This window comes from Cygnus atratus, chromosome 18 (assembly GCF_013377495.2).
Source record: "Cygnus atratus isolate AKBS03 ecotype Queensland, Australia chromosome 18, CAtr_DNAZoo_HiC_assembly, whole genome shotgun sequence".
Lineage (NCBI taxonomy): Eukaryota > Metazoa > Chordata > Aves > Anseriformes > Anatidae > Cygnus > Cygnus atratus.
Genome location: NC_066379.1, coordinates 5,476,253 through 5,492,973, shown reverse-complemented (window position 1 = coordinate 5,492,973; position 16,721 = coordinate 5,476,253). Strand labels below are relative to the sequence as shown.

The window sequence follows — 16,721 nt, the reverse complement described above, 5'->3', positions numbered from 1 at the left end:
TTTGCTAAGAAACAGAAAAAAAAAAAAAACAATAAAGCCGTGTGTGAGTGTGTGTGCGCGCATGCGTGCCCGCGTGTGTGTGCAGCCCGTCCCTGTCTCTGGGGCTCAGGAAGGAGTGGAGAAAGATACGCTGGGGAGCCCTCAGAATGACAAATACAATATATCTCCGTGGCCAGTTTGTCCTGCTCCCTTTTACACTACCGAGAACAATTTCTTGCCCTGTTCCCTTCTGGCTCAAGCCCCGTTTTGGGGGCAGTGGTGCCCTTGGTGGTAAAGGTGCCCGCGGTTAAGTGGGGCAGAGACTCCTTGGGGAATGGCGGAACCACAGATCCAGGAGCATTTTGTCATCCAAATTCGAGGCTTGGACAATAAATTGGCTCTGAATGCTTCCTGCGAGAGCCAGGCCAGGCAGAGGTGAGCTCTGTGTGCCTGGGTGACTGCGGGGGCTGCTGCAAATGGAATTTCATGTACTGGCAACCAAACAAACGTTTCCAAAAATGAGCTTTTATTTAAAGATGTATCCACAACTTACTGTTAGTTCAATCACGACAGTAACCCAAATCACCCAATTTATATTAAAGTTTATTAGTAATGCAGTAAAATCAGTAGGCATAAGTGCCTGCCCCCTTCCCTCTCGTGTGGCAGTGAGCTGTCTGTGCCAGGAGGAAGAAGAGGATGGTGGTGATGGGGTTTTCTTCCTCCTCGGCCTTGGATTTGCTGGGAGCTGGCTTTGTGTGCTTCAGCCTCTATGTTTCAACGCGTTAGGCTTGTCTCTTGGCAGTCCATGGGGTAAGTTACGCTCTGATTGCCTAAGGCTTGCTGGTTCTTCACTGTATATGACACCATTTCTTGCAGGGTGGGAAACGGCCTACAGCACTGCCCAGAGCTGGGCAAAAATTAAGCTAAAACCACTTTGGGTAATGGCAAAAACATGCTGGAACCACAGGGTAGCCCCTGCCATCCGCTCACTGGGCACATCGCTGTTACAGCAATGGATCAGCCCCTGTCAAGTCATAGCACAACATATCTGTAAAAAAGAATTAAATAGCTACAAATCAAGGTAAGCCATGCTCAAAGCTGCAGCCTCACATAGCTCAATCCTTGCTGTAGTGCGTGAGGCTGGCTGCTAGCAGGTGCCACCACCAAACGGGCTGCGAAGCGCAGGCGTGGGTTTTCCTCTGTCCCCGAGCAGAAATGACAGCAGGGAACAGCACCCTCTGCACAAGCAGGCACCCGTCTCCTCTGCCTCCTGCTCCTGCCCGGCCTCGCTGCTCTTCTCCCACATCTCACTTCTCTGCAGAGCTGCAAAAGCCCAAAGGGGGGGGGGGGGGGGGGGGGGGGGGGGGGCTGAGAAGAGAATAAAGCAACCAAATGGCTTCCTCGTGAGCGAGCAGCATCTTAATCCCTCCTGCTGCAGGCTTGGCCGAGCCTTGCCATGTCACTTCCATGCCAAAGGAGCTTTATTTTCTGCTCCCATCAAGAGCTTGACCTCAATCGCCTGCGCAGCCGCTGCCCGCCGAGGCAGCAGCCGAGGGTGATGCTCGTGGTGCCCCACACGCCGCAGTTCCCTGGGGACCCGCGGGGCTGGAGCGCGGCCACCCCCTCTCTGGGCACGGGCTGCATGGAAGGAATGTGTGGCGGGAGCTCTGGGCTTATAATTAGTATAATTGCAGATAAAACAAGCTTAAAAAAAAAAAAAAAGAAATAGCAACCGGCTGCTGGCTGGGAATTGTAGCTGCAACACCTGGGCACCCTGCATGGAGCTGCCACCTCTGTCCTTTGTGTGCTGGAGCCGGAAGGGTACAGGTGCCTGGCATGGGCTCAGGGCAATGCCTGACTCCTGGCCTCTGTTTTTAGTGTTTCGGCAGCCCAAATCGCTGCTTGGTTTGGCTCATGGGGCTCCGGTGCTCTTTGTTGCTTGCTGCCCAGGTTCCTTCAGCTCCAGGAAGCACCGTGAGGTTGGTATGGTTGGAGGTAAAATACAAAACCATGCAAAAGAACCTAACATATTTTAAAAAATATATGAAGTAAAAATAAAATAATAAAATAAAAAAATAAAATAAAAAATAAAATAAAAAAATAAAATAAAAAATAAAATAAAAAAATAAAAGGAAATAAAATAAAATAAAATGCCTGGCTGGCTGCACAGGGCTGTGGCAGCCGTGGAGCAGGTGGTGCTGTGCTGCTGTCACACCCCGTGCCCCTGCCCGGCCCAGCTCAGCCTCTGCAGCCCCAAGGACACGGACGTGTCCTCATGCACCCACCATGCACGCCATCCTAGAAGCCCTTTGCCACAAGCAAGCCAGAGCTGGGCTTTACATGCGGCTGGTCAGGCCTTGGGCCGCCACCCAGCGAGCTGCCGGCCAGGCAGAGCTGAGCTGCGAGCACCGCTGGGCGGCGAGAGCCTTGCGAGCAAGCGGATTTACACCTCGGTGTAAACCCCATACCGTGTAACAGCCCCGTAACCCAGTGCTTTGTCTGGTTCCCTGCCAGCACTGCAAAGCGGAATCCTCCCTCGGGGCCGGCCGGTGCAGTGGGGCAGCAGGGGAGGTGTTGCTGTGTTATTGCCCTCTCCAAACGGCCTTGTCTTACTACCTGTGTCTGTCCACCCCCCACCCCCCCCACCCCCCCCCAGCACAGAGCCAGCACCCTAAACACTCAGCCAACACACCAGCTTTGTTGCTTTTAATTTAAAATAAAAGGCTTATCCATGAGGAAAAAAAAATAAAGAATTAAAAAAAAAAAAAAAAAGGGCATGTTTGGCCATGGGTCACCCCCACCTCAAACAAACCCCGCTGCCCTGACACGGTTTTGCAGAGGGCTGGGGACGCGGCCAGGCACCGGTCGGCGGTGACAAGCTGAGGGGGACGGCAGGGACAGCCACACACTTCCACAGCCCCGTGTAGTGTTGCTACTCTGCAAAGGAGCCCTACCCCCCCCCCCCACACACAAAAAAAAAAGTACTGTGTGCCCACCCTCCCGAGCCCCGTGGGGGGCATTGCTCAGGGTGCGGCAGGCGCTGGGAGCTGCTGCAGGCTCAGGGACACCCACGCTGTCTCCACAGCCCCTGCGAGCGGCTCCGGCACTGTCAAAACTCCTGCAGTCCCCTTCTGGACCCTCTCATTTTGGGACCTCTGCCTCCCTCACGCCGTCTCCTTTGACTGCTTGGCTCGTTGCTTGCGGAGCTTGACAAAGGCCTGGGCCTCCTTGTCCCCCTTCCTGGACTCCAGCAGCCGGAGGATCTCGTCCCCTGCGGCACAGGAGGGGACAGATGTGAGGGGAGGCCTGCGGGGGCTCGGCGGGGCCGGGCCGGGCTGTGGCGCCCCGTACCGCTGGGTTTGGGGTGGGTGAGCGAGAGGCGGGTCTGGGGCACCCATCCCATGTCCGCCTGGTCCTCGTCAGCGTCCAACCCGGGCACGTGGCGGAGCGAGAAGAATGCTTCTCCTTCCAAGTCGTTGGCCCCCAGCGTGTCGTAGTCGAAGACGGTCAGCAGCAGGCAGGCCCCCTCCTGACGGCATTTCTCAGGGGGGATCAAGCTGAGGGAGGGGTGGTGGGACATGTGGGGCCATCTCACCCCACCCCCTTGGTCCCAAAATTCCCATTTAAGACTCTAAATGAGCTTCTGTGGGGTGATGTTTGGTGGGAAGCCAACCCTCCCTACTGTGCTCACCCTCCCTGTGGGAGCCCCCAGGCTGACTTTCGGCCTCTCCCGAGGGGGCCAGGAGGTGAAATCCCACCACAGGACCCAGTTCCATGGGGCAGGGCTGCAGGGATGGGGAGGCGGGGGCTGGTGGGTGCCAACCCCTACGTACAAGTCGAAGGCTTCATCAAAGAGTGGGTGCAGCTCGTTCCTCTTGCACTGGGTGGTCCGAGCCACCACCTCAGGGAACTCATGCCGGGGCTCCAGGGTGAGCTGGACGAAGGGGTCGCTGGAGCCTGGTGGGGTGTAGACATCAGCCCCCTCCTGCTGGGGTAGCTTGGGGGGTCCATGGCATCATCCAGAGCAGCCAGCCCAGCCCATGGTCCTGGGAGGCGGCTGGAGCATCCCCTACCCAGCCTATGCATGAAGGAGCCATCAGGAGGCTCAAAATAGGGGTGACCTCTCCTGGACACCTCCCCAAATGACAGCCAACCCAAGGGACTGTCCCATATCACCCAAGCAATTTTTCTGTGTGTGAGGTGTGCTTTGGATGGAGGAAAAAAGCTGCCAGCCCTGACTGCTGGCTTCTGCTGCAAACTGCCGCGTCCTCTTGGCACACCAGCATCCCCAGACCCATGAAATAACCCCCTTCCTCCTCAATCCACCTCATGGGGTGCAAAAGCAAACCAAGACAGAGCCCCAGGACATATCGGGGCCCACGGACGGGGCAATGGGCTGCCCCAGCCCACATGCTCACCGTTGGAGTCCAGCGGGATGAGGTTGACGGCGTTGAGCACCTCCACGCGCAGTTTCTGCTCCGAGGGCCGGTACAGCGCCTTGATGGTCACAGCCCCGTACTTCTCCGAGCTGGCATCCAGCTGCATGGTGCAGTGTAGTATCAGGAGCCAAGCATGCGTTATAGGGTACTTGGGGGGGTCAAGGGGCATCTTCTGGGGTGCAATAAACCCCAGCGCCAGGGCAAACCCACTCCCAACAGCCCCAGGACTGGGGGAGCCCACGGTGGGCAGGAGGATGGTGGGGAAATGCTGCTCTGGTGGTGTCCCTCAGCAAGGAGGGGGCTCGGGAAGGGGCTGGGCGCTGCATCCTGACTCCCACCTGCTCCTGGATCCTGTTGCTGAAGTATTTCTGGATGAGCTTGCGGCTGGTGCTGGAGCAGAGGGCCAGGTGGCTCTCCAGCGTCTGCAGGGAGGATGAAGGGGGGCGGTCAGGCACCAGGACAGGGCTGCAGCCTGGGGATGCTGCCCCCCCGGCTCTCACACCCTAAGAAAATCCCGCCTCCCCCCCCCCGCCCCCAGCACCCATACCAGGAAGGCTGTGCTGTGGAGGGTCTCCAGGGGCAGCCCGCAGCCCTCGGCATGGAAGCACAGCTCCAGGCTCTGGGGAGGAGGACACTGTTAGCTGGCACCCAGGCACCCACCCAGGGGACCCCCACTCTGCCCCTGGTACCTTCAGGGCACAGTGCAGCTTCTTGTAGCGCTGGGTCGAGGATGTCTGCGGCCCCGCGGCTGCCGTCAGCACGGCCAAGGTGTGGTGCCAAAGGAGAGCAAGGAGGCTGTGGGGTCGAGGGAGAGGGGCTGTGAGCAGGGGGACATGGTGTATATCCAGAGCCAATGCAGGGAACTGGCTCACCCTGCTGGGCAGAGCCCCCAGCCCCAAGGCAGGGTGACCCCGAGCCCCATGGGGGATGCTCCTGCCAGGGGAATGCTGCTGGCCCCCACCCCGGCACAGCCCCAGTCACCTTTTGAAGTTCTCCTGGACCAGATGCTCATTGAGATACTGCAGCTCCGACTCCAGAAACTTCATGAGGGGGATGATGGACTGCAGCGAGAGGAGAGGGGCATTGGGGAGGGCACGGGGGGTTGTATCCAGCAGGGCACGGCTGGGAGAGGGGGGGGGTCTGGAGGTCTCCATCCCACAGCAGGAGGGGCTGGGCCAGGAGCTTACATCCTCAGGCTCCCGGGTGTCGTTGGAGGCTGAGAGATCCTGGATGTGTCTGGCAATGCCTGCTTCCAGCTGCCGGGGAGAAACACATGGAGGCACTGTGGCTTTGCACCAGCATCCCCTTTTCTGGGTCTCACGGATACTTGGGGCTTTGCTCCCCAAGAAGCCCCACAGCACCTTCCAGCACACATCCTGCCCGTCAGTCCCACACCAACATCCCTCCACGAGCCTCCCTGCTCTGGATGTTTTACCTCCCCATTCTCCCCTTACACCTTATCTCCATCCCCTTGGGTTAAGCCTCCCCGCTGTGGGCCAGGTGAAGCTGGTGGCAGGCGGTCACCTTGGTGGCCAGGGCTTGCACCACGTCCTGGACCTCGTGGTCCAGGCAGGACACGGTGCTGTCGAGCTGGTGGTGCAGCGTGTGCTGGATCTGCTGCGGGTCGATGACGGCCCCCGTGCGCCGCTCCAGCTGGGCCCAGTCCAGCTGCGATGGCAGCTTCAGGATGAGCAGCCGCAGCTGCTTGATGTTGTTCACCACGATGCAGAGCTGGGGAGGAGGGTCTGCTTCAGGGCGTCCCACTGCCCAAGTGTATCTCCCACTGGCTCCAACCCCATCCTCACTCACCCTCATCCCCATTCTCACCTTACTCCACCCTACCCCATCCCCTCCATCCCATCCCCTCCATCCCATCCCATCCCATCCCATCCCATCCCATCCCATCCCCATCCCTACCCTGCTTCCCCTGCCCACACCATTTCCCTCCCAGTTTTCAGCTACCGGGGCCAGCTGATCCCCATGAAAGCCAGCCCCAGGATGTTGGCTGGGTGCTGTGCTCGTCTCCTCTGCCCAGAAACCACAGCCAAATCCTGCCTCCCCCCGAGCTGTGGGTCCTGCCCCGATACCAACCCTGTTGGCCGCTTCGCCCTCGTTCTGTTCGCTCAGCGACAGAGCCTCAGCCCTGGCCTTGATGAGCCGGCAGTACATCAGGGCGATTTTGCACATGTCCTGCAGGGTGGAGAAGGAGAAAACGATACCAAAATGGGAGACCACCCCGGGGCTGGGGTCCCTCCCCACCTCAACATGGGACACCAGCCCTTTCCATCAGCACCCAGCTCCAAGAGCAGGAGAGGAAACTCCGGCTGCTGGTGCCTGCCGGCACGGCTTCTGCCATCCAGGCCTGGGTGTACGAACCTCCACGAGCTTCACCATGATCATGAAGGCTTCCTCGGGGTCTGGCCAGTTGAGCTGCTGCCAGGTCTTCACGATCTGGGCATAGCAGGTGGACAGGTCGACGGTGGAGGTGCTGTGCTTGTTGTGCTCCCCAAAGGGCATCAGCTGGGGGGGGGGCAGAGACAGCAAACACAACTTAGCTTGTATGGGAAGGAGCCGTCCCAGACAGGAAAGATGCTCCTTTATTTTAGGGCTCTGGCTCCTCGTCAGCTCCTTCCTACACCCCATCTGAGGGGTGAGGACCGAGGGGGGTTGGCAGCCAGGGAGAAAAGACCCCGGTGGGAGTGTGTGAGGGATTCAGTGAGTTCCCAAGGGCTGCAGGGAGGTGTTCTCCTCCCTGGGTTACCTGGTCCATCTGGACAGCTCTCTGTGCCCTCTCCAGCGCGATGGTGTAGGCTTTCTGCAGCCACTGGGGCACGGCTTCCTTGAACCACTGGTGGAAATCACTCAGGGCCAAAGGCCCATCCCTGTGGATGAAGACACCAGCTTCTCCAAGTGCTCTGTGATGGCATGGAGCTACCATCTTACACGCAAAAAGAAATGTGCCCCAGGGAGGCACATGCTAAGGAGAAACCTCCGCTTGGAGGTGAGGTCTCCATCAATCCCACCCAGAAATGGGTCTGAAACCCTCCTGGTGATGCTCACGTTGACACCAACAACCTGGTCTGCCAGGGTGTAATTAGCGGTGGAGGCAAGAGGGAAGGGTTTGGAAGTCCTCTGAATTAACTGCTCCATCCTCCCCCCCAGCATCTCCCCTTTTGGGGTCGGTACCTCTTTGGGAGGAAGTCCTTCATCCGATAGAGCTCCTGCAGGTTCAGGTAGAGCTGGAAGAGGCTCTCGGCCGTGGGCTTGGACATGCTGCTGTCCACCTTGCGCAACTGCTCCTGGACATGCTCTGCGACCTAGCAGGGATAAAGGGAAGAAGGGGCGGCTGTGGGGCAGAGGTGTTTTTGGGGGTAGCCAGGAGGGCTGGCTCTGGTACAGGCTTTCTGGAGGCATGGGGTCAGCTCAGGGCACCCCCCTTCCTTTTGGGTGGAATTTCAGAAGGTTCATTGGGCCAGGCAAATGGAGAAATAATGATAATCACTCTAGGGGTATGCAGGGAAAAACGAAGAGGTTCCCTGCTTGCTCCCTTCCCAGGCTGGCACAAAGGAGCCGAGCTTGAAGGGTGGCTCAAAATCTCAGCCTGGTTCAGCCCTCAGTCCTGGGAGTGCAGGGCAGCCCCAGCTCGCTCACCAGGCTCTCCAGCTCCACATAGGCGATGGAGAAGAGATTCACCTTCAGGGTGCTGCGAGAGAGAAACAGGGAGTCAGGAGCCTGCCAGCCGCAGCCCAGCAAACCCAGCCCAGCAAAGGCTCCCAGCCCGTGCCCCTGGAGAGGAGAGCTTTGCGAGGCAGAGATGGGACCTCTGGGTTTCTCCTTTCATAGGTGTTGTGGAGCCCAAAGACAAAGGAACAAAGCATCAAAGTGCCTTGTTGCTCTTGGTCCCAGGGAAGGTGAATGAGGAGGGATCAAGCTTCAAGGCCTACCTGATGAAGAATTTATTCCAGGTTTTTTGGCACTGCTGGAGATCTGCTATCACCTCCAGGAGCAGTTTGGCCAAGGCTTTGCCATTCTCCTCCATGCTCTGCGAAAGAGGGAACAGCTTGTTTTGGATGCTCGGTGATATTGAGATGACCTGGGCTCCATTCAGAACTGATTTATTTCTATGATTTGCTCTTGTGGAGTAGCAGGCCATCATTAGATCCACATCAGGAGCACCAAGAAGTTGTCATCCTTTGTCCCCCTATGCTTGCGTGGCCAGGCAAGGGACCACCTCCTGCTCCTGCCCATCCCACCAAGGCCTTAAGCCTGCAGGTAACACGGTTCATGGAGCTTTAAGCTGGCAGTATTTGAGTCTCCAGCTTAAAACACCATGAACCGTGCACTTGCTGGAGACCCAAATACCTCGACAGATCAGAAAACTGCAAAAGCCTCGTCTCAGGTCTCATCATCCCACCCCTCAGCCTCCCACCCCAGCCCAGCAAATTGCTTCTTTCCGTGGCAGAGAGGCCGAGATGGGGACTCACCTTCACCATGGGCTTGAGGTGCTGCTTCTTCATGTGAAACCACTCCGTCGTGCCTGACTGCAAGAGAGGAGCCCTGGTGTGAGAAGCCAAGGATGGAGCCAGCTCTGCCATCCCGTCCGCTATCCCATTCCCCTGGGCAGGACCCAGCTCCTCGTGGTGGGAACCGGAGGCTTGAGCCACCGAGCAGAAGAAATGCAGGTGGTTTTCCCCCCAGGGTGGTCCGGGTGGCTTTGCAGGAGAGGTGTGGGCATTGGGCAGGGGGTGGAGATGGGAAGGGGTACTGCAGGGTGCCTCCCCTCTGGGGCTAGGGAGGGCAAGAAGCCCCCCGGTGCCGCTACCTTGAGCGCCTCGGAGACCATTTTGGGGAGGTCAGGGCTGAGCGTGCACAGCTCCCGGAAAGCTTTCATCTTGCACATCTGGACCAGGACCCTGCGAAGCAAGAAGCATCGGTGAGACCCAGCACCGGCCCCTCCGAACCAACGCCTCTCCCCCAGGAGACCCTACCCAAACAGACCTTCTCCTCCCAACAACATCCCCCACGGGGAGCCCTGGGCGAGGGGCCAGACAGGAGAAGTGTCACAGCAGTTAGGTGTCCAGCAGCCTGGAAAGGGGGGGGGGCCAGAAAGGGCTCTCACAGGCTTCTCCTCCAGCTTCCAGGCTTGTCCATGCTGGTGGCCAAGCACTACGACCCCGCGCGCCGCTGATACCGGCGCTGCACTCACCGCAGCAGGGACTGCAGCCTCTCCGTGGACCTCATGACGGAGAGGGGGAAGATGATGCGGTACCTCCGGATGAGGGACACCCCGTAGGTCAGCAAGGACTGGAAGGACTCGGCCAGCTCTGCTTTCTGGGGAGAAGGAAGGGGACACGCTGTTGTCCTTGGTGGTGGCACCACGGTGCCATTTTGGAGGGGGTCTGTGGCTCCTGATCTTCTCCAGGGGTGGAGAAATCTCCTTTTGTGCCTGGGAATTTCTTCCTGGGGGGGCTGAGCTGAGCTTTGTGCTTAAACCACATCGCTACACGTGAACAACTCAAGAGTCTCAGCAGGGTGCTGGGATGCCCTGGGAAAACAGGCCGGGAGAAGCCAGCAGGAACTGGGTCATATCTCCTTTTTGCTGGGGTTGGGACTGATGTGATCGCAGTGATGGAGGAGGGTGAGATCAGTGCAAAGGGTGAGGGCTTCTCTGCAGAGATGGGGAACAAATCCCCCAAGGGAAGGGCTTCCCCAGTTTGTCCCGGTGGCTTGCTGCCCACCAGGAAAGCCCCACAGCCCATCACTGAGGTCTCTGGGCACCCATGCACCCTACAATCCCCTGCCCTTGCTGTAGGACAAGGAGGGAATCGTGGCTGGGAGCTGCGAGACAAGGCTCGGGGTGGGTGCTCGGGACACATTTCCCCGGTGTCCCACCTGCTCTGGCCTCAGGCGCTCCTGCACCCACTGGTACTCGATGCTGGTGATCTGGTGGAGCAGGCAGTTGCTGTTGAACTCCAGGCTCTGGTAGAGCTTGCTGTACGCCAGCCACTGCCTGGGGGAGGAGGGAGAGGCCCGGGTGAGCCCCGAGGGAACGGTGCGGGGCTCCCCAAGGCTACGGCCAGAATGGGGAAGCCGAGGGCTTCTCCGAGCTCGAGGAGGGGTACTCACGCCATGACCTGGTGGAAGTCAGAGAGGTCTTTCTGCGTGGCGTGCAGGTACAGCACGGTGCTGGCGTGCCGGCTCAGCTCCCCGTCCCAGGCAATGCTGCCGGCCTGCCAGGAGCACACGGGGTGAGGTGCCCTGCAGCGGGCTGGGCTGAGCGGGGACGGGCACCAGGGCCACGTGTGTTCACGGGGCCACAGGCACCTCCTGACCCCCTCCCCATCACATTGCAGAGCCTGTGGCAATGTGATGGGTGCCAAAGGAAGCTCCCACCCCGTCCCTGCTGCTTCTCCACGGCACCTGGTGCTGCAGGATCTCGTAGGACACCAGCTGCTGCAGGAGGTGCCGATGGACGGTGTAACTGGGCTGCGTCCGGCTGCTCGTGGTGGCCCTCTGGAAACAGACAACGCTTGAAAGCCGGGTGTGTAACAACCTTCAGCTGCCCAAACGTGCAGGGAGGTGGTCAGAGAGGGGGGACGCAGGAACCCAAAATGCATGGAGCCAGAAAACCCGGCCTGAGGCCAAGCCCAGGGGTGCAGGTGCGCACAGAGCCCAGGGGAGGGGTGAGATTGTTTCCAAAGCCTGCCAGCACCCCTGGTCCTGGGGCACGGACCTGTGTCCCCGAGATGGGGCCCAGGGGACAGGCAGCTGGGGATGCCCCATTCTGCCAGGAGATGGAAGGGGACCCCCTGCTCCCCGCCTCCTACCCTCTTGTGGGTCAGCAGGAACTGCAGGTGACACTGGCCCCGGTTGGGATACGTTTCCGTCCGCGGCTCCAGCTGGTACCACTGGTCATCCCAGCAGTGCAGGTCCTGTGCGCACAGAGGCAAGGGGTGAAGGAGTGTTCCCACTGGGAATGGTGCAGGAAGATGCTGCACTGCATATCTATATTATCTGACTTCAGATAAGCCATATAACCACTAAGTGTGTAGGACTGGCCAGGGTGCCCACCACCGAGCAGCTCTGGGAGCTGGGAACCCCGGCTCAGCCCGAACTGCCGTGGGGCTGGGGTCCTGCTCAGCCCCCCCAGGCTTCACCCACATCCAGGTCACGTCTCTCACCTTCAGGCGAAGGACCACGTTCCCCAAGAAATCATCCTGCCCTTTGTCTTTTCGAGCATCCTTAAAGATCCTGAAAAGCAGGAACGAGGAGGGTGAAGAGGTTCCCATGGCTGGAGCCAGCCACGGTCTGGGCAAAGTGGGGCAACGTGGGGCCAGCAGGGAACTGCTGCCCTCCCTCCCTTCCCCCAGGGGCAGTTGTTGAACCCAGGAGGCAGACGAGCCATTTACAGTCCCACACAGCAGCGCCGGGGTGGCAGCACCCACCGCTTGAGGCCGTGGAGGTCTGTCAGCTCGCCCAGCTTGTGCCGCACCGACTCCACCACGTCTGAGTCCCTGCGGGTGGCAAAGACCACGGTGAGGACAAAGGAGGAAAATTAAATGGGTGCAGCACGTTTCAGGCACCGCAGTGATGGTAGAGGTGGGGGTGAGGGTACTGGGGGCTGAGGACACCCCCAAAAACCAGCTGTCTGCCCCAAATCCGCAAGCATGCTGCTTGTTGCCATAAATTAAATCAAGGCTTGGTCCTCAGCTGCTTTTTGCCTTGGGCAATGAGTCCGGGCTGTGCAAAGCCAGCCTGGGCTCTCTGCCCTGCGCAGGGCTTTCAGTGACTGCTTGCAGGTGAAAACAAGAGGGAAACAGGGCCCCAGAGGGTTTGGGGGCTTTACAAAGGGTGCTGATCCCAGGAGCACCCCAGCGACCCTCCCAGCCCCGTGCCAGGAGCAGGACTCTGCCCTGGCTGGGCTCACCACATGTCCAGGTGGAAGCTGGCTGTTTCCGTGTCCTCGAACTCCCTGCAAGGCACAAGCAGAAGGCGTCACACCAGCAGCAGCGGCGGGACCAGCAGCAAGGGGGCAGGACAGCGGCCATAAGGAAGATGGAGGTGATGGAGATGGAGATGGAGATGGAGATGGAGATGGAGACGGAGATGGGGACGGAGATGGAGAACTCCCCCCCCACACACACACACACCATGCAGCCTGGGAAATCAGTGCCCTAAGAGACTGATTTTGGCCACCCCTTTCAAGCTCACTGCATCTGCTGGCTGGGTCAGGTCAGACACTCAGCGAGACCCAGCAGGCATCACCCCACAGAGCCCCAAATCCCACCCAGGCAGGTTAAGCAGCCACCACCCTGCGACCCCCGTGAAGCGATGGGATGGAGGGGTAGCAGATTACAGGATAAACGTCTCGTCCCACACCGGGCTGAGGGTCTGGCTTATGACTTGTGTGCGATGGATCTGGTCTTCGGGGATGAGGTCCTTGACCACTGCCTTCAGCCGCTTCTTGCTGTCGGAGTGGGCTGGCTCCTGGCTCTTGGCCTCGATGCCCAGCAGGCAGTACGGGTCACTGAACCCTGCAAGGGCCCGGCAGTGCAAGCCCCGTGTGAGCAGCAGCCGTCCCCTTTCAGGCTAAGCCACCCCTCCCATCTCCACTTACCGCTGACGTCTTTCCCCAAAATCCCCTTGGCTTCCTTCACGGTTGCTTTCAGACAAAAAATTGGGCTCTGAAAGAAAGCAAAGATTGCTTAACCTAGGGGAAAAGCAGCCACGAAGATCTGCTCCAGCCTGGATGTGCACCAGGGGGTGAAGGAGGGTCCTGGGGACCCAACCCCGAGAGGAAGTTCAGTGCTCGAGCAGGACCCTGCCATCACCTGCCCCTTGTCACAAACAGGCTCAGCCTCAGGATCTCACACCCACAGGGCACCCCAAACCTGAATATGGGGACCAGGTACTGACCCCGAGTCGGGATCCCATCCTGCTCCCTACCTCCAGCTCCTTGACCCGCTGCATGCTGACCCTGTGCTCCTCCGCATCCATGCCGAAAGCCTGTTATAAATATTAGGGCTGGTGACGGATGTGGCCCTGTTCTTAGCAGCTGGACAGCAGCCAGGGACTTCCCGCCGCGCCCCGGCAGCCAGCTGGAGGCAAGGAGCAGTGGGAGGGCTGGGGACCGGATGAAATTTGGGAGAGCCTTGGGCTGAGCGCCCCAAGCCCAAGACAAAGCTCTCTCCCCACCGCTGCTACTCCCAGCCCCGTGGCTGGATGCTGCTGCTGTATCTTTAGGGGTGTCCCCTCCGAGTGTGGCTGCACAACACGGGGGGGACAGGATGGGATTGGGGGTCCCAGCAGGCTGCACCCACCTTCTGCACGTAGGCGTAGAGTTCCTGGGCGTCCGCAACGTGGTGGGGCTCAGGCTTGCCCAGGCGGTGCCGGATGGTGTAAAGCACCTCCTCGTAGAGCAGGGCCAGCTGTGGGGACAGCACCGAACCCTTGCCACCACCCCGGGGACCCCGTGTGTCCCCCCCCAACCCAGCACCCCATTTGCCCTTCTCCCCGGCACGTCCAGGGGGTGCCAGCAGCCGGGTGCACTCGCTCCAGCACCCAAAGGCGACGTCCTCGGGGAGCCTGAGCCGGAGGCTCTGCTCCCCCCTGCACCTCAGTGTCCCCCTCCGATGCCCCCAAGGGAGCCCACTCCAGCGCCGCGCTCGTACCTCCTGCTTGGAGAAGCGGTGAGACAGGTCCATCTGGAGAAACGAGAGAAGCAGAGAGGTTTCCCGTCAGGTCTGGAGGCACGGAGAGAGTTTAGGAGGAAACTGCAGGGATTTGGGGACGGGGTGGGCTTGTCCCCAAGGTGCCATTAAGCATCGCAGATGGCCAAGGTGCAGCATGAAGCATGAAACCAGATCCTCCATCACACATCGGTGGGGGCACAGGGGCTTCCCCGAGCCCTGCCGGTTGGGGGGGGACAAGAAATGGCAGCTGAGCTACCCAGGGCAGCCGTGGGCAAGGAGCCATCGGAAAGCAGTGGGGTTGTGAGGCTGCAGCCCCTTGCAGGAAAGAAATGTGATGCTGAACCTCTCTCTGCTGGAGTGAAGACCTGTGCCCCACTCAATGGATGACCAGCAATGGCATTTGTTTTCCAAAAGCCAATGGAATGAAAAGCAAGCCACGCAACGGGGCACATCCTGGCCCTGCTGTCCCCTGCGTCAGGAATCACACCCCAGCCATCCTGCACCAAACACAGCTCTGCAAGGGCTGGTAGAGGAATTAAACCGCCTCTGCCCCAAATGCCCCTGTACCAAGCTCTCAGCCTGTGCCCACGTGTGCTGGTTCCTCCCCGGGGCCAGTCCTGCATTTGGGCTGGATTTGGCCACAGCCGCAGCTGAGCAATTTGTTCCCTGCACCCATCCTTGTCTAGTGACCGTGACTTTGCCACCACGAGCTGGGTGACTGCAATGGGTGTCATGTGCCAGCCGTGACAGCTCCGGGTGTCTGAGACCCTTGGGAGCGCAATGGGGTGACACCACCACACCACCCCCCCAAAAAATAATTCGACCTAATCTCATTTTTTGGACATCTTTGAAATGCACTTGGTTCTCTCCATGCCAAGTCTGGACTTGGCTAAGTCAGGGTTGGGATGCTGGGGGTGGGTGGGAAGGGGGATGGATGAACCCCACCCCCAGGTCAGCCCAGGCCCCCAAATGACCTTGGGATCCTCCTAGCAGAAAGAAAAAAAATACAGCCACTGGAACGTCACCATTTGCTTATGGCAAATCCAGGGCTGCTGTAATCCCCCAGCCATCTGGGCTCCGCCACCCGCAGCGGGTTTAACCCTGGAGCTGCTCCAGCCCCGTGCTGGGGGCTGTGGTCTCCAAACACCCCCTGGACAAAATTGGAGCCTTGCCACCAGCATCAGGACAGCACGGGAGTGGGGCAAGGGGCTGCTGCTGCTTTGTGGGGTCGGGGCTCTGCAGCTCCCCACTGAAATCGGGGAAGGCTGCCCCAGTGGCTGCTTTGTGCTCGCCCACACGAGCACAGGACTCTGTGAAATAAAGCCAAGCCCCCACGACGTGTTCGCTGCTGTTAATCCCCGTGCCAAGACCCCAGATGAAATCCAGACGCGTTGCTTAAGTCCAGGCCCGGACACGGCTGCCAGCACCCCCAGCCTGTGCGTGGTGACAGCGACGCGGTGGGCCAGCTTTTCTGCAGAACAGAGGGAGAACGAGTCCCTCGGGGGCGTTTAACCCCCAGCACAGCTCATCAGCATCAGCTGCAGGCACCCAGCAGCACCAGGCACCCCCCGGAGGCTCCTTTGGCTCTGGCAGAGCCCTGGTCACATTTCCGGGGGGTTGGGGGGGGTCACATTTCCTGGGGACATCTGCAGGGACGCAGCCCGCCCGGCTGCCATGGAGGAAGTCGCTTGGGGTGTTTGGGTGAAGAGCAGGGCTTTCTGGGGCTCTGTGGATGGGAGGGAGCTGGGAGACAGCTGAAGGGCCCTTCTGCACCAGCACAGAGCTCAGGTGCCTGTGCAGGTTCGCAGCAGGATGCGGCCCCACCCAGCTCCCACCCCCACTTCTTGCTTGGCATCAGCATCAACGTCAGCATCAGCCCAGCCTGGCCGCACGCTCGCCCCAATTCTCTCCCTGAGCACCTTCCCCCTGTCCAGCCCCAGCACCCAGCGCTGCACCCTGGGGTCCTGCAGCCCCTCTGACCCCCAATCCCAGCACTTCTGGGGCCACCATGCCCCAGGTACAGCCCCCATCCCCTGGGGAGCCGAAGCGGGCACCTACCTCGGGGGTCTCCTCCTCCCCGAGGAGGGTCCCCGCGGGGACCTCACCAGCAGCCTCCATCCTGGGGTGAAGCTCAGCGGGGACAAGGCAGGCTGTGCGGCGGGGCCTCCCTTCCCCTCACTCACGTGCTCAGAGGAAACCACAGCCCTTATCTGCCCGTGGCCATTTGAGCAAACGGAAACGGCGCGCGGGCCTCCTGCGAGGGGAACGGGGCCACGCAGGCGCCCCCAGCCCCGTGGGGCAGCCCCTCAGTGCTTGGGGTGCAGGCGGGGTGGGAGAGAGTGTCACATCCAAACCCGGCAGTTGTTAATGAGAGAAAGTTTACTTTTGGGGGGGCAAAAGTAATCCTAAGAAGGCAAACGATGATGGTGGGGGAGAGGGTGGTGATGTACGTGGAGAATCTGGCCTGCAGCTCGTGTATTCGGGACCCAGTGTGCCCTCGTGCCCCTTAAGCACGGGTGGGGGACCTTAGAGAAAGCAGAAATCATCTGGGGGCTGGAGGGGGTCTGCAAGAACCCCCTGTGGCACCCAAAATGCCTCGAGGAAGGCCGGG

General features: G+C 59.9%; 1 protein-coding gene across 1 annotated transcript; it reads right to left on the bottom strand.

The window, feature by feature from the left end:
• Positions 1 to 3,143: 3,143 nt before the first annotated feature.
• Positions 3,144 to 16,228, bottom strand: UNC13D (unc-13 homolog D). The gene is made up of 32 exons (XM_035558626.2): positions 16,169 to 16,228; positions 14,090 to 14,122; positions 13,739 to 13,846; positions 13,365 to 13,424; positions 13,036 to 13,102; positions 12,775 to 12,952; positions 12,346 to 12,390; positions 11,864 to 11,932; positions 11,600 to 11,669; positions 11,246 to 11,350; positions 10,839 to 10,931; positions 10,545 to 10,648; positions 10,311 to 10,428; positions 9,625 to 9,749; positions 9,241 to 9,331; positions 8,903 to 8,959; positions 8,363 to 8,460; positions 8,070 to 8,121; positions 7,605 to 7,735; positions 7,180 to 7,300; positions 6,795 to 6,938; positions 6,510 to 6,608; positions 5,943 to 6,149; positions 5,606 to 5,674; positions 5,400 to 5,479; positions 5,108 to 5,213; positions 4,966 to 5,037; positions 4,757 to 4,840; positions 4,398 to 4,518; positions 3,813 to 3,936; positions 3,331 to 3,536; positions 3,144 to 3,250 (listed from the first exon to the last, which is right to left on the bottom strand). The coding sequence occupies exons 1-32, from the start codon at positions 16,226 to 16,228 to the stop codon at positions 3,144 to 3,146; spliced, it is 3,204 nt and encodes a 1,067-aa protein (XP_035414519.2).
• Positions 16,229 to 16,721: the final 493 nt, after the last annotated feature.

What these genes read in the sequence shown, in the direction of transcription:
- UNC13D (XM_035558626.2), bottom strand. Translation starts at nt 16,228, where the DNA reads ATGGAGGCTGCTGGTGAGGTCCCCGCGGGGACCCTCCTCGGGGAGGAG. An exon ending in TGGGACGAGACGTTTATCCT is followed by an intron (nt 12,391 to 12,774) that starts GTAATCTGCTAC and finishes TGTGCCTTGCAG; the next exon opens with GGAGTTCGAGGACACGGAAA. An exon ending in GACCTCCACGGCCTCAAGCG is followed by an intron (nt 11,670 to 11,863) that starts GTGGGTGCTGCC and finishes CCTGCTTTTCAG; the next exon opens with GATCTTTAAGGATGCTCGAA.